This window comes from Drosophila eugracilis, unplaced genomic scaffold (genome assembly GCF_018153835.1).
Source record: "Drosophila eugracilis isolate 14026-0451.02 unplaced genomic scaffold, ASM1815383v1 contig_90, whole genome shotgun sequence".
NCBI classification, from domain to species: domain Eukaryota; kingdom Metazoa; phylum Arthropoda; class Insecta; order Diptera; family Drosophilidae; genus Drosophila; species Drosophila eugracilis.
In genome coordinates this window covers 10020829-10038375 of record NW_024573812.1, presented here as the reverse complement: position 1 = coordinate 10038375, position 17547 = coordinate 10020829, and the positions used below count along the sequence as shown (strand labels likewise).

At 38.3% G+C, this 17547-nt stretch overlaps 1 protein-coding gene across 1 annotated transcript in view; it reads left to right on the top strand.

Moving 5' to 3' along the window:
- LOC108111939 (5-hydroxytryptamine receptor 2A) overlaps positions 1-17547 on the top strand; it is a 46032-nt gene that overhangs the window by 20560 nt on the left and 7925 nt on the right. Inside the window, exons 6-8 of the mRNA XM_017221609.2 lie at positions 11377-11566; positions 11638-11775; positions 16891-17121. Of these exons, the coding sequence (XP_017077098.1) occupies positions 11377-11566; positions 11638-11775; positions 16891-17121 (559 nt within the window). The remainder of the gene's footprint in view (positions 1-11376; positions 11567-11637; positions 11776-16890; positions 17122-17547) is intronic.

Genomic DNA, 17547 nt, shown 5'->3' with positions numbered 1-17547 from the left:
GGCTGTCAATTGGCAAATTGAAGCGCTGGCTCCGCAAATTGCCTGTCAATAAACAAAGCCAAGCGATGCTTAGATTTCGCATGCATATCAATCAGCGGAAGCCTGGGCTTTAACATTCCGACATAAGAGACCCGCCCTATCGTTGGCACCTCGCTGAACGCCACTCGCCTGTCAGCTGGACACCAAAAAAGAAAGCCCAAGTCCCACTTCACATTATGATTGTATTTCGCATTTGTTGGAGGCAATAGGGCAATGGACCAGTGCCACTTCCATTTCTGCTGGCAAGTATGCAAATGACGAGGCATGACAGCAGCGATGATGATTTGCCCGAGTGCCACATCATCGTCAAGATAAAAGGCCCCCTCGGCTCAGGTCCAGACTTTCTGGGGCTAAAGTTGAAGCTGACATCCGGAATTTCGGGAGTTGGGGTGGGAAAACAATTACCCGGCAAGGACTTAGGGGCACATTTTATTTGTTAGTTGTCACTAGATATTTAAAATGGAAAGTCTTTGTTTTATCACCAAATGAAATGAAAATTAATGTGCTTTTAAGCAAGAGGCAGGCATTTACAGCAGGACGAAACGAAACGAAACGAAACGTAACGAGATGGGAGCAGTGCATTAATAAATTAAGTTTGTCAAATGGTCCGCCCGACTCGGGGCGCCCCAAACAGGATGATAAATAGTTGCCGACATTCGACTACAATAATATTTGCAAGTATTTGCCGTTAGGGCAGCCAAATCGTTGACAATGCTCTGATGCTGGGACATTGAGGGCGGAGATGGGAGATGGGAAATGGTTAACATTTTCCGAGTTCATTTTCCATGTCAGTAATTTTTAAGCAATTAAGACAAAGTGCCAACAGTATTTGCAGAACCTGGAGATCCGAGAGGTTCACAGAGGGCGAGTGGCAAATAAAACAAAGAACACGAAAACGAGGAGCGAGCGAACTGAGCAGCAATGCCAGAGAATTTTTCCTTTACTATTTGCCGGAACAATAAAGCCTTTACACAGTAAGAAAATGTATTGAAATATTTTTCGTTAATGCAAAGGCAAGAAAATTAAATGGAAGGAAAAACAACAAAAACGAGTGATCTTAAATTAAAGATGAAATGAAAAGTGTGGCTATCTAGGCTAGTGGGATAGGTTTTAAAAATAAGTCTTCTTATGTTTAACTTTCTTAGTTTGTTTCAAAATTTGTTTATTGTGTAATGAAAGGAACCGAAAATGCGGATTCCACGCCGACAAGCAGCGCCTGGGCATTAATCTTCATGGCACTGACCCAACGTTTTGGCCGATTCTGTCGAATTGTGTTGGCCGTCGGAATATATGCACATATAGAACAGGCTCTCATACACACACACTCATGCACTTCGATGTTCGATGTGCATAAATTTCATGGTCTGCATGCTGCTGACGTCATTATTAGTGGCAGCACACGAAACCAACAGCAAAAGCAACGTGGCCGCACCGAATGATAAATGCCTCGCGGCTTTGCGTTCCACGCTGGTCGAAACCATTTAAATGCCAAGTTTTCGCCTGGAGGCTCGGCAACAACCGCTCCATCTTTTCACCACACCCCATCCCAAATAAAAAAAAACCCAGATCATGGTACTATCCTGATTGCTGACTGCTAACCACATTGACCAACAGTTTGTCGGCCATGTTGCTGCCGTTGCTCATGTTGCTCGTGCGCATCGCTGCTGCTCGTTGCTGTTGTTGTTGCTGCTGCTGCTGCTGCTGCCGTTGTTCACACATTTATGACATATTCAATTAAATTTCAATTAAGTTAACATACATAGTTTTTACGTAAATATTTTACAATTTAGCACTTAAAACGTAATTACATGTTCATATTCGTTGCCATCGTCGATGCTCTCGACTCCAAGTTGCTCTCCTAGTGGTTTATTTTTGATATCCCTAAAGTGGTTGGTGTTGTTGTTGCTGTTGCCACTCTAACCACAACTACAGTACAACAATAAGGATAACAACTACAACAACAGCTACAACTGCGACCACTACGTCCCATGTGCTGTGTGCCATGTGTAATTGTAATTGCTGTTGTCACACGATTATTTTTTGTTCGGCTTGGTCGAAAGCCAAATACTGAATGAGAAAAAAGAAAAGAACCATGGGATAAGGTTTTAAATACATGAAAAATAACTTCCAATATTTAATTAAAAGTTACAATCGATAATATATCGATAATTAAATAACTTTTCATGACATTAATAGTTCTATCTCCCTTGTTAGTGCATTTTCTGTTGTAACTAACCTGAATTCTCACATGTTTAGCAGTTGATTTCAATAATAACTAACTAAAATTGTTTTAAGTAACTAACTTGGATTATATTAATAAACCATAAAAGCTTTTCAAGGTAGTTCATAACACTTTACTGGTATGAAAATATTTAATTTTCAATATTTACCATCACTGTATTTCATAATCGGCTTTCAACGTTTTAGTTAATATCATATAGGTATTCATGTGGAATTTTTCAAGCTAATATTTTGATTCACTTACCGCAAATGAGAAAACTTTTCGCAGCCACTGTGCACGCTCGGCTAAGTGCAAATGCACATTGTACTTATTTTACATAATTTTCATGCTGTCGCGTTGCGTTTTAGGCAATGGCTGACCCCCTTAACCCCTTAACCCCTTCTAAACCTTAAACCTTAACCCTTGCAACCGCATTGCCGCAACTTTCATGTACGGTATGTGAGAAGAGAAGTGAGCGGGGGGGCAACTTTTGTAATTGCTGAAATGTTGGAACAATTTTTGGGACAACGGTAGCGGTCGGAGCTTGAACAAGCTCAGCGGGCAGATTAGGGATTGGCCAGAACAAAAGCATAACCTTAATTAAATTGGCAGTTAAACAAACGCATTTAACAGTATAATTAGTTTTCCTGGTAGAAAGCACTTACTAACACACATATATACTTGCTACGCTTCATTTGCTTTACACATTTGATGTGTGTTATGTGTGTGTATGTGTGTGAGTGTGTCTCTTTTCAAATGTTTAATGACACAAAGTAGCAAACAGAAGACACAACACAGCGGCAATAACAACAGCAAACAGCAAAGTAACCGAGCAATAAAACCGGATATGTTACTAAGACATTGACGTTATCTTCTAATGCCCCCAACACTAAAATAAATCTGTGCATTTAGAGAAAAGAGTGGTCCCACATCTACACATATATAAAATGAGTATGATTTTATTTATTTAAATATTTCATTTCTTTATATTTAAATAAGTATTTATTTCCCTTATTAAAAAATACAAACAAAATACATACAATTTCCTATAAATATATAATGCTAATTATTTCTTTCCGTGCATTCATGTGTATATGGGTTTCAAGAAAGTAATAGTTACAACGACATTCGCAATGAGGTGTTTGTGACATTTAAAGCTGGGATTTCCTCTATACCTCCCTCTCTCTCTTCCCTCTCTCTTCTCTCTTTCACTCTGATGAACTTACAAACAGAGAGAGTCAAGTTCATAAAACAAACAAACTGAAATGGCTTTAAGTGCTGCCTTACGTGTGTGTGCTTGACTGCATGTGTATGCGGCAATGTCTCTGTCTGTGTGTAAATTAGGGGCTCATTCAATCTCGATTAGAAGGGCTTGACATAATTCTAATGATTTATGCATTTGAGTGGCAACATCACAAAATGCCTCAATCAATATTTCCCAGCAAGAACATGCTCTGTATATATATATATTTCCAGTGTGTGTGTGTGTGTTTTTGGGAAACCTTAATTATAGCTAAAGTTTAGCTTATGAAGTCCAAATGAAAGAATTGATTGCCTGCTTTTTGGGGCTGCTCAAATATCAACAGATTATTTGGCAATAAGGGACGAGAGTGTATTCAGAGCAGTGACCAGTTACTATTTCCTCAATTTAATTGATTCTGCATCCGTTTTTGGGAGAACTTTTCAAATGAAATGTCAAAGCAATTAGAAAACAAACTGCACAAAGACCGCAGAGTGTGTGTGAGTGAGTGCTGTGCTGTGCTGTGCTTCCAACAATTTTATGAATATTTCCATTTAAGCTGGCTAACCACGAAACCAAAATGAAGAGAGATGTATGTATATATATGTACGAGTATATAGAGATAGAAGCAGATTCCGACCAACCGCAGCCAAGATGAATTACAATTCTATAACTGTCACTGTGCGGCTAACCCCAAAAGTGCGTAATTTCAATTTGGCCAAGTTCTTTCTCCGTTTCTACGGTTTCTGTTTGTTTCGGCGCATAAATCAAAATAATGGCTGCCTTGGGATGATTAATCAGTGCGAAGAGTAAATTGAATTTCAAATAAATCAAATCAAATAAAGGAAAATGAAAATGAAAACCAAAAAACGAAAAACGAAATGGGTAATGGGAAATAGGAAAAGGAAAAGGCAGGAGAAGTTTCAAGGCGTGACCGAAGATAAATTAAAATTTTCCAGTTAAATTAAAAGGCCAACCGATGAGTAAATGCATTAGGAAACTACCAGAAAGCCTTTTCATTTTACTTTTAGCCAGTTGCATTGCAAAGTTTGTGGTTTTTATTAAGCCATAAGAAACTGTGTGCGTTAGCGTTTGTATTTATTTTTGAGTTTAGCCCAGTTTTGCCGTGCTAGCCATGTGATTAATGGTCGGTTTTTGGGATCTACTCCTCCCGCACAAAACTTACCCGGATTCATGGGTAAAACTTTTTGGCGAAACCACAAGGACTTAGCCGGAGCCGTAGAATAGCGTAGCCAAAAGCTAAACTCGAAGGCAAATAGCCAAGAAGCCAGCCAGCCAGTCAGCCAGTCAGCCAACTGGTTAATTCATTGTTGCCCCTTGAACACGAAATTCCATTGAATGCCACCCGCTGATCCCCGAAGGAAACATGGAAATCCACTTTGTCAAGACTTTTGTCTTTGGCCTGGGCCCTGGGAAATCGTTTTCTAATTAGGGATTACATTTTCTCCCGACCTCGCGGAGGCCATTGCTTCTTTGTTGCAACAGTAAAAGCAACAGCAAATGCACCGTTCAGCGTTAAGCGTGCAACATGCAAATTGCTCCATAATTATGCAAACCGGATTCAGGCAACGTCCGAGTAACGTCGACGATTAGGCTTATTAAATATAATTAAGTGGTCGCTCCGCGAAGTCGTCAACCTGAGTCCCGCAACCAAATGGCCACAAAATTATGCAAATCGTTGGAATATGTAAAATCTAGTAATGGATTTAATTCAACGTAATCGACCGAAGCGATGACCTGGAATAATAAAATGCTTAAAATATTCAATATTTAATGGGACTTTGGGAATTTCCTTTAGTCAACTTTTTAACAATGAATTTATACCTTAAAAATCTCGAACAATTTTAATTTACAAATATATAAAAGTTACTGACAAAGATAAAAAACTTAAGCCAGATAAAACAAATCATTTATAAGCCTAATAATAATATTTAATTAAATACAAAATGATATTTATTTCATTTTGAGGGGCTCAGCTTAACAAAATGAATCAAAATTAGTCTTATACTTTGGTTTTAGAATATTTTTAACAACAGTTGTGATGAGATATAATTCATGTCGTTAAAGATTTCTATAATAAATGATTTCTGAAACCTAAAGACCTATCTTCCCACTCATAAATGTCCCTTGAAGCGTGCAGCTTTCAACAGGAAGACCTTCTTTAACTGCTGCAATAATTCCTTGGGTATTTCATATTGAGGTCTGAGATACGGGTCCATGCACTCGATGCAATGCAAATGCAGATTCGAAAAATAGACACACACACACACACACTGAGAAGTAAAAAACCGAGCCGAAAGTAAGGACTCAGACACGCATAAGGATTCGCAGGAAACGCAGCAGGGCAGCCAGACAGTAATCAGCACACTTGGATGCACCCCACAAGCGCAGGCAGAACAAGGATCCGCGGGCAGGATTCTTTTTCGGGGGAGGAGAGCGGAGAGAGGGGCAGCAGCCAACAGACTTTGCCTGTCCTTTGTTTTCTTCTTGTAATTTACATAAGTTTTTCATGTGCCCATCGCCTTTGTCTGCATGTGTGTGTTTGTGTGTGTGTGTGTGCCAGTCGTAAATTACAATTGCTGCCCTCCCTTTGGGGCACGCATAGGTTACGCACGCAACTTACACACACCGATACAGACGAGGACAGTAATATAGCACTGAAATTTAAAAATAAATAATTTAGGAGATTTTAAGAGGGGGAAAACTTATTTCAAACGTGAGGAAATTAGTGCATAAAGTACATAGAAGTGCAGTTCTTTCAGTTTACGAATATAGTTTGCCTGTAGCCTAGTCTAAAACCTAAAACTACTTGGGCTCATTAAACAAAATCAGGCCTGGTCTTATAATAAGGGGCTTTTTTTAAATCATAAATCATTTAAGGCATTTAAATTTAAAATATATGATCTAACTCTTAGTTCTTACTCACAAAAATTTAAGCAGAAACCAGTAAACGTTAAAATAATAACAATAAAAACATTTTTCGTAGACATACTTTTGCCCCCTCGACTGTACACATTCTTGGTTGAAGAAAGGGTCCTGTAATCAAGAAAAGACGCATCCTGCACCAGCTGTGCGGCAACTAGAAAACTTTTAGCGTGGCCCAGCACAATGTTTTATGGATAATTCCTGTTGCGTTTATTAAAAGAATAAACCAAAAACTTGCCGTTGTTCTACACGTAGACCATAAGAGTATACATGGGAAATTAACCGAACGAAGGGAAAACCAGGAGAGAAACCAAAAGAGATATAAAAGTGTATAAAGTTATATATTTCAATAAGGATTTCAGCCTGAAGGCGGCGCATCAAGCCCTTTTGGCCTGCAATATAAAATTGTGTTGACCGAAAAGAGCTCTCCAGTGTCAGAATGCGGTAATGCCGGATGGCCATTTTCCTTGGAACTTGGCCACGTAAGCACGTTTTAAATTGAATTTCGCTGTGGGCCAGCCGCTTGTCAGCATAGCACAGACGCATTGAAAACTGGGGGACACGAGAAATGTTTCAACAGAACGAGGCCCACTTCCCTGTAATCCTTATAGAAAAAACAAAGAAACAAGGAAAAAATTGAGGAAATGAGGCCATTTGTGGATTGTGGAATTTGAGAAGTAAAGACACCTCCAGTAGGCAAACTCAAAAAAAAAAATACTTCATTTTAACATTATTCATGCTTTATTGGACTTTAATTGTTTTTGCTAGCAAAAAAATATATTTAATTACTGCGGTTTGTTATTTTAACAAAAAATGGATATGATTAAATGCCAATCACACGATGCTTTGCCACATTTATATATTAAATCCCAGTTTTCACATGAGGCAACTGATAATACAAATTAGTGAAATGATTTTTCCACGAGATTATTTTAATTTTTTTTACTAAAATCGTTGTATTAAGATAGGTTTGGGTTGAAAGCCTTTTTGCTGCCTATAGAACACTTTTACAACATTTTTAACATTGTCTTTCCCCTTCAGCAGATGTTGAAAAACTACGCTAAAAGATTTTAGCTATGCTATATTTAACATTTCCTACCAACTTCAGAATTATAGATCTCTCACCTCTTTCTATTTTCGAAAAACGATTTCTGATTTTCCATGTTTCATGACTTTAATTACAATCCATCAGCCTGGCAAAGAACACACAATATTCGAAGGTGAAAATGGGAGACGTATCTATTGTTAGACTGCGGCCATTGTTGAATGTGAAAGGAGAACAAGTAGTTTTACAAAAATTTAATCATGCCACAGATGCCGCAGGGGCTTAGAACAAAACAAAACTATTACCAGCACATGTGAACCCATCAGCCCGACCATTTTCCGTTGTTCTCAAAACAAAAACAAAAACTCGACGACCAAAAAGGGGCAGCCGCAGGTGAATAAAATCAACTTTTTGTGTATGCCTTTGTTTTTTATTCACTGCTCTACGCTGAGCTGATTTCGAATGTAATGCAATCGATTAGCTGTGGGTAGACATCGGCAAATTTGAAAACAAAAAAATATAGAATATATATATCCCCACTTCCCTATATATATACTCGTATAGGAGCAAAAAAAAGTAAACCCATAAAGCATAAAACGCAAACAGCAGGCGACAGGCATCAAATATGCATTGAAATGGGAATTGCAAAAAAGCCCATGAAGCGATCCGATGCGTAGATAAATATTGACTGTCGCCACTTGACAATATATAAAATTTCAATTAATTATGGACAGCTTAAAAAGCCAGTCGTGTTCGCTGCCTTTTGTTCTAAATGGATTTGTATTAATGAGTTTGTGGCCGCGTGGAAAAATAATTTTCATTACGCTCTATTGGGGACATTTTAATGGGATGATGATAATAGAAAATTAAATGGAAAAAACATAAATCCATATTTTTAATCATTTTTTAAAAGCTTGTTTTCTAATGTTAATAACAAGATGTGTGATAATATTATCTTAGTGTAAATATGTTTTGTAAAAGATAACTTTTTGAAGACAAATAATAAAAAGAGACACGTTTTTACAAAATGATTAAATTGATGATTCAAATGAGGGCTCATTAAGTGAGTAAGTAAAGTGAAAATCTCACGCTTCACTTAGAAAGCCATCCCCCAACCAATTGCCTTCTTTCAATTTACTCCTCGCGTTAGGCAGCCGTAATGACTTTCTTGTGTGCTAGGCGCGCAATTTTAAAATGCATTAAAAAGTGTTACACTCGACTGCCGCACATTTATCACACACTCATGACCAAAAAAGAAAAAGGAACATATACACACTCCAGCATAGACAGAGCATGATGGAAAAATCGCATTTAAATTGTTTGGCTCACAAATAAATTGTTATAATTCATCACTCAACTTAACTTGGCGACGAACGTCGCCAGATACTAGCACAAATTGATTGACTTCGATTCAATTGAATTTAACCGTCAGACTAAGCCGCCGGGCATATTTCAGTCTATAACAAATTATTATCCGCTTCGCGTATGAGTTATATAAATTGCGGCACGGCAATACTTTGACAAAAGCATGACAGACACTTTATTAGGTTTCGCTATTAATTTGCATGGATTTTTCATTGCCTATGCACGGCACAGCGACTCTTTTCAAAAGCCTCTTTTCAGCGTATTCTTGAAAAAAAACACCAAATAAATACATATACAAAAACATATAAATATGTATTCAAGCAGCGCGCACTGACAGCGAAATCACAAAATTCCATTAATTTTAAGCAGTCAATCGAAATTGGCAACTTGAAGTCGATTATATTATGCTAATGAATTTGGAAAAGGAGGCTGATATGGACCGGCTGTTGGTCCACCGAAGTTGTCCTAGACAGAGGACAAGCTATATGGAGCAGTCCTTCGGTAGTAAGTCAGATTCATAGCAGACATAAGTCATCGGCCATCAGCAGTCATCATCATTCATTATTATTTATTATTTGCGCAGCACACATGGCGTATGCGTGATGCGCGAGAGAAATCCAATACAATGGGGGGGGGTATGATTATGCAGTGATCGGCTTATTTGTTTATAGTATACATGAAAAATGCAATTTAATGAAGATTTAGTTGGCTGGAATTCCCACAATTAAGTGACACTTAATTGCTTTCACGCAGCGCCATTGGCAAATATTTATAAAGCTGTCATTTAAGTGCTCAATTGTAGACAAATTAAATTATGCTCTATGGCCGAAAGGGCACTTCACATCGGTTTACCCTTGCCACACACACACACATGCTCCTATATAGATCCCATCTATGGCTCATTTCGAGTGCTTAGTCAACTCATTTAATTGTTGATTTCAACTTACACGAGCACACACACACACACACACACATACAGTGACGAGAGATAGAGAGACTTTCTCTGCCTCCTTGGCAAGGCAAAATAATATTTGTTTATGCAAATTGCATTTAATTAATACATAAACATGTGTTTGCCGTGGCTCCGGCCAATGTCGATGTTGTCTTTGGCTGCCACTTAAAGCTCTGCGGTCAGAGCGCGGCATCACAGAAATGAAGGAATCTCCAGTCTCTCTCTCAGTTCCTTGTTAGCATGTGAGAAATTTTGAAATTTGCGGTTTCCTGGCGTTAATTCCCACAAGCCGCAACGCAGATGAGAAGAAACATATTTTTAGCTTCAAGCGCGACCTCTACAGCATCCCTCTGTCTATGCCAAGTACAAAATTTTAAACAACTTTTTTGTATAGAAGAAAGGGTGAGCCAAGTTAAAAATTAATAAAATTTTCATTGGGTTCTCTTCAGAAAGGATTAAAGATTTCTTTACTTTAACGTAATATTTTCATACACTTGTATTCTATATCCTCCAAAGTAAAGTAATTTCCGCGTTTTGTTTCCGTGTAAATAAATATTTTCCCACTTTCTCCCCTGGCTATTAGCAATTTAATGACAAACATCATCAGCCTTAGGAGCACATTATCCACCACGCTCCCCAAATAGTTCAACTTATAGAGCCGTTTCCTACATATGTGTTTGAGTGTGTTGCCGACCACGTAGGGTTTTAAAAACTCGTTTAGGAATGTTGTTCAACCCAAACCAAATCGGAAACTAGCTTACAGAGAAACTCGATTCGAGTTAAACGAATGCGGAATGCCCTCACACGCAAGACCGAAAATAGCCACTTCTAAGAAAAGTTAAATCATGTAATCCGGGACTAACTGGGCTTAAAGTAGAAACCAAGCATAAAGAATGTGAGCTGAATTTTTGGTAGCATTGGAGAACAAACCTTCAAAATTCTCTTAACAAATTTAGTTTAAAAAGTAGACTAACCTTATTTTGTGTAGCTATGGAAAATGGAAATTTTAAAAATGTCTCGCACATAGATACACATATACTAACACACAGTCACAGATATATACACCAACACCCTGACACTGGCATACATAAAACATGTTTTGGACCGCTCGGCAAATAGAAAAAACCAACAAAAAAGGTTGTTACAAAACGCTACGGGAAACTGTGAGACGGAAACTGAATATCGAACACGTTTTTTTACTTTGTCGCCCTGCCATATGGGTCTGTGTAACAGTGTTGGTGTGCCTCCCGTATGTGTGTGTATCTGTATCCGTATGCTTGGCAGCGCCTAGATTTATGCAGCATTTTATTTACATTTTTGTGGATTCGGATAATGGAGTAACTAAGCGAGCATGCTTAAGTGACCACAATTGTAAATGAAACACAAGTGGGTAATGTTTAAAAATAAATATATCGAATTTTATTTATACCTAATAAGGTTCTTGTTGAAAGCAAACGATACGTTAAGTCTTGTTTTTGATATATTATCAAATAGTTAATGTGATTAATGTGATTTGTGATTAATAGCTTCGCATATTTATTCATCTACTTACTTTAAACTTTTTGCAGCTATTGGGCGGTGACCAATATCGATTATATCCACTCCCGGACCAGCAATCGCGTCTTTATGATGATCTTTTGTGTTTGGACGGCGGCGGTAATAGTATCTCTGGCACCACAATTCGGTTGGAAGGATCCTGACTATCTGCAACGCATTGAGCAGCAAAAGTGCATGGTCTCACAGGACGTATCCTACCAGGTGAGGGAACATCAAATGGTTCTCGTTTAATCAGGCGCTTATTAAACATCAACCTAACTCATGATTAACAGGTATTTGCCACCTGTTGCACATTCTACGTGCCGCTGCTGGTCATCCTAGCGTTGTACTGGAAAATCTATCAAACGGCCCGCAAACGCATCCATCGCCGACGACCACGACCTGTCGATGCTGCGGTCAATAATAATCAGGTATAGTGCAGTCTTCCTATTCAATAAGCGTTATTGATTGACGGACGTAATTGACCGGCTTTAATGGCATACATAGTGTAGCTTTAGCTGGGTCAACATGGGTTTTATAAAGGGTAGATTACCAAGTTAAAGAATTTAAATTTTTAGAGAAAATAATCAAAAATGGAGAGTAAATTCCTCAAATTAAATTAGAAAAACAACTCTTATAAAGAAACAATTTGAAATTATAAAATAACTACTAAGAGTTCTAAGAATCAGAAAACTCGGTTGCTAATGTCAATTTGCGGAGTAAACTATCTTAAGGCGCACCCTGTATTCCATCAAATTTCACATCTCAAGTTAAAGCCACATGCTGGCCATTGCAATTACGCCCTCTATCGAACCAAACCGCGCCCATTTAGGCCACAACTTCCACGGGGCCACAAGGGTCAGTCAAAGGCCAAACCGCAGGCAACGTTCTGAAATTCCTATGCACATGATGACCTTATGAATCCAATTTAAATATGCATAGAATACTCAGTCGAAACCCAGGGGGAATGGGGGCTCTAATTAGCCAGCTTCATCCCAAGTAATGAAATATGCAATGCAAAGGAATTGGTTAAGCCAAGAAAAGAAAAAGAGAGCAGAGAAAAAGAGAGAGTTTATGGCTTAAGTTAAGCATACGCCACGTGGACATTAAAGCCTTCTTGACCGAAAGTTGAGCGATAAGTGGCAGCTTGTCTTGACTTGCGAGTGTGTATGTCTGAGAGTATGAGTGTGTGTGTATGTGTGCGTAAAAGTCTTTTTGGCCAGAAGTTTTTGCCCTAATGCGCCAGCTGGTCAAACTAATACGCACAGGATGTGTTCGCAAGGCAAGTCTGGCCAAATTGTAATTTTGTTTTCACTTCGAAAGAAAAGAATTTTCAACAAGTTCTCCAAGTTGTTTATCAACGAAATTAAAAACTAATTTTCGTCCGCAAAAGAATCTTCCGCTTGACTTTGCTTAACTTTTAACACGCGATAGGGTATCTGGAGTTTGGTCAATACTGATTGCCCTCTAACTGACTTTTTCGTTCGGGGCTTTTTATTTATTTTCTCTTCAATCTTGGCTTGACCTGCTGGCAGGCTGCTACTTAGCTTAAGCTTAGTGCTTACTAAATTGAAAATGACCATTTGACGTAAAAATGTTTGCAACCACTTACCAACACATGCGCTTTTGCATACAGTTGAGGTCAAAATAATAGTGGTAATTTGAAAAATTGCAATGGCATTCTTAAGGAAATGCTTGGAAACTAGTTGTTAATAGCAGCAACTACTTAAATTTCATCCCATCGGTTCTTTTACTTTTGTTTTTCATTTATAATGGTTTGGCTTCTCCTTACCAGTTTTCTTTACTATTGCCTTGACCACATCTGTATAAAGGCACGTGTGTGCATATCACCCTGGCTAAAGCGAAAAGTCATTGGAATCACAAATTCAATGCGCAAACAAGGCAAGTTGTCCACTATTTGCCATTCGTACACATGTCCTGTCCCATGTCCTGCCCCGGTGTCCTGCACCGATGTCCTCCGTTGATGTCCGGCCGAATCCAGCCTCACATGCGTGCTTTAGTTACATGTCAACACACTTACCCGCACACCGACAGTACACACACACCCTGAGATCTACACCCACATCCACATCCATTTAGTGCCACTCACTAGTCGGGCTTGGCCAGGTCCACCCTGTCCTCCTTGTTGATTTTAGAATATATTTACCCGGCACACACACATCTGATATATCCCTTACACCAGTTCTGTTGACCCTGCGATCGAATTGAAAAGATTCCCCGTTTTCCTGGTTATCCAGCCAGTTTTGTAGAACAGAAAAGGGCATTAAGCCTGCGACTTGTTATTCATTGGTTTTATTTCTCCTTTTCTCATTCCTTGATAACTAAACGCTTTCAAATCGAAAATTGCTTTCCTGCTCGTTGACGAGGGTATACATTCGCTTCTAACCCGCTGCGATTTTATATTTAATTTTTTTTTGTAAAAAAAAGGATTTAGAAAGCATAAATTTCGAGCTAATTGCCTTTGCATTCGGTATGTTTATTGGCAAATTGTTAAATAATTCGATGGCACAAAGCGGCCTAATCGAATTCACAAATGTAACTATCAATGGCTAAACCTAATTTTTCCCCCGAAATGTAACTGGATATTTGTATTTTTAATTGAAATGTAATTTTCATGCCGGTCACATACAGACACACACACACACACGGACACGCACATTGATTTTGCAATTAACTGATAGAAATGGCAATTAAGCCAAGCAGGTATTATCTGTAATTCAGCTATTGGCATTATGTGCGCGCGACTGGTCAGCAAATGTTATTAATAATCGAACATAGAAGGCAGGCTGGCTGAATATGGCCCAAAATGGCCCAAGGGCAATAGACCAACAACTCATCACAATCACATTTACAGCAACATCTCAGAATTGATTGCTCTAGATATTGACACTATTTTCACAGCCAAACATGTGACAAAACAGTCAAAGACCCGACATCGCATGAGTGAAAAGCATATTTGGCCAACTCGCCATCTGCGACAAACTAAGACGTGTTTGTGTCTGAAAGGAAAGATGCTCAGCAAAACCAACAGCAAAACTGAGCAGCAAATGTTCTGAGTGCACTTTTAGTTAAAAATGTTAAATAAATGAATAAAATGAAAACTTATTTATCTTAAAAAATATGTTTGAAAAAATCTTAAAAAATTAAAACAAAATTGATTTTATGGCTTTTTACCCGTTCTATATTAAAGCAAATCTGAACACACAAATTTTTAATTATTTTCAAGGGACAAAATGCAGTCTCTGGTATATCTGTTGAGGCCAAGTTTTTGCATTTGATTTGGCCGTTATTTATTGCGGATTTATTTTAATTTTTGCCTAGCTGCCTAGCTTGTTTCGCAACGGGACCCTTGGCCTCTTGAAGGCATAAATTTTGTTGCCCAGTGTAGTTAATACCAGAGCATTCTTGTCACACTCAGGACCAACATAAATCGCATGAAAACACATTATTGAATACACACACACACACACACACACACGTACGCACGCATTTCTTTCGGAAGCTGAACATGTGTCTCGGCAAGAAAAACAATTAAATAAGAAAACAATTTACATAAATTAGCCAAAGTGCCAGAAATGGCTAAAAGGACCAAAAGAGAATGAGTGTATCGTTTATGCAAACGCTTAAATACACAGAAAAACAGTCGGCTGACAGCACATCTGCATAAAATTCACATTGAGCCGAGGTTGTATCCGCATCCTTATCGTTATTGCCAAACTGCTGAAAAGAGACCTCTTATCGCTCTTATCACATATGTGTGTGTGGGTGTTGGCCATGTTTGCTTTGGTATTTAAGTAACAGACAAGTGCGTAGATACTTTAGTTTTCCCCGAAGGAAACTTCCCTCGCAATTGTTTTTCTTGGCATGACAATAATGGTTCCTTTTTTCTCCTAGGCTAGGAATTTATCTAGGTGAAGATTCAATAAAAAGCTTTCCTCCTTAGTCAGCAATGGAAATTTAATACCAGCTTTCAGCTTTGGCAGAATTTAAACAAACTTGAAGCATGTTATTTATTAATTCTTGGACAGACTTCAACCTCCCACTGGGATATCTCATTTTACCGCCTTCTCTCCTTGTGCCTAATTAAGCTTAAACTCTTCAATATTTAATAAGCTATAGCTGTCTGACCGTCGAAGTTTTCATCGAACTTTGTGCCTACCCGCAAGACACTTGACGATGACTTTGGCCCTCAATTTTCCTTCAGTTTTTCGGCCCACAAAATGAAGGTCACACGCATGGGGCCAATGCTGTAAACCCATTTAATACTATTTGCGCAAATATTCACACCATTTTTGGATCACCATCGTCTTGGAACAGAGCCCTTTTTCCTTTCACCCCATCGTTGAAGTTTCCGCACACGACGGCAAAATCAGCATAATTTTATTTATTTAAAGCAATATCGACTTGCCAAAGGGTCAACAGACGGAGTCGAAGGCGATGGGGACAAAGACGTCGAGGCCGATGGCAAAGGGTTGGACTACTCAATTACTTTAATTTGGTGGGATTGAAGGCGACAAAAATAGGGAAGACATGGGAGATATTTTAGAAAATCAGAACATCGAAACATAAATACACTGCAGTTTATAAAAGAACAACGAACGATTGAAGTCTTATTTATTTTCTGATGTTTTTATCAATAAGTTTCCTAGAAGTTGAAGTCCCAAATTAACACAGCAAAAAAGTAGAGAGCTTATATTTATAATATTTCTGTACCTGAATTTCCTCTTCTACATTTACCTTATTAAACTTCAGTAAAGATTTTTATTTTGATAAGTTTCAAATTCTATATCAGCAAGAACAGATTCTACTTAATACCCTAATCTTATTATTCAGCATTTAATATTAATAGCGAAGATGATTACCTGAAGTATCTAAATACTTTCTTAAGTATTTATTTTTACGGATTCTCTCTTCAGACGCCCCAATTAGAACGAAACCAAAAATAGAAGCTAATTAGATTTTTCTTAAAAACTGAACCCTGGCTAAGTCGAAGTTCATTGTCCCCCAGAAAAAAAAAATACACTACCAAAGCAAAGAAAAGCGAAAAAAGGGATACGCGGCTGGGAAAAAATCAAAGAGGTCAAGCGCTGGGAGCAGTCAAACGTGAAATTTATTTTGAGCTGTCGGGCGGTCAGACCAAGTGGGCCATTTGGGAGATGTTCTTGGGTGACTGTAACAAATACACACAATTTATTTACGGGACGCAACCCACTTACATATGCATATGGTAACTGGAGAGCCTAAAAAAAAGGATCAGATCGGATCCTTCGGCTCAGCCTGGAAGTTTTTCCTTGGATATGCGTACAAATTGCGGTTTATTGAAGCGTAAGGCACAAAAAGCCGAAAATGTAAATTTGCCGGCGCTCTTTTGTTATTCATTTTAATGCTGTGCGAAGAAGTATGAATTTAATTTGAAGTCATGCACACGGGGTCAAAGGCGCAAAAATCAATGCCGACAACAACTAGAGGAGGACTCTATCGCTTTCTCTCACTCATCCTGCTATCTATCTTTCTATCTCTTACAGCCGGAGAGTGGTGCGGCAACAGATACGAAACTTAATCGACTGCGTCTACGGCTGGGCAGATTCTCCACGGCCAAGACCAAGACCGGAAGTGCCGGGGGCGTCTCAGGTCCTGGATCCCAGGGCAGGGCTTTGGGTCTGGTCGATGGCAACTCAACGAACACCGTCAACACCGTTGAGGACACCGAGTTTAGCAGCTCGAATGTGGATAGCAAAAGTCGAGCAGGAGTTGAGGTATGTGAAAAATACAAGGCACTTGAAATTTGGATTAGAAAGTTATATTATATGAAATATTATATTTTTATAGAAAGTTTTCTTAAGATTCGTTTTGAAATATATATATTTTATATATTTAATTTAATTATTCTTGATTTCTTGTAGATTTATTGTTGAGTTTGATAGCTCTTTTTAGACTTATTTTAATAGTACAAAATTTAACAAAATGGATATAAGTAAAAAATATTTATTTAGCTTCAAATTTTGTATAGTAAAAAGAATATATTTTCAATAAACAAAATGTTTATTTTTAACAGATTTTTTCCAAGTGAACTCCAGAAAACAATGCGCATTTTTGGGTTTAAAGCAAATTTCATAACGCCTGACATGTGCCCAACGATCTGGGGCTTTGCTTCCTGTGTCCGGAATGCACACGCACACTTT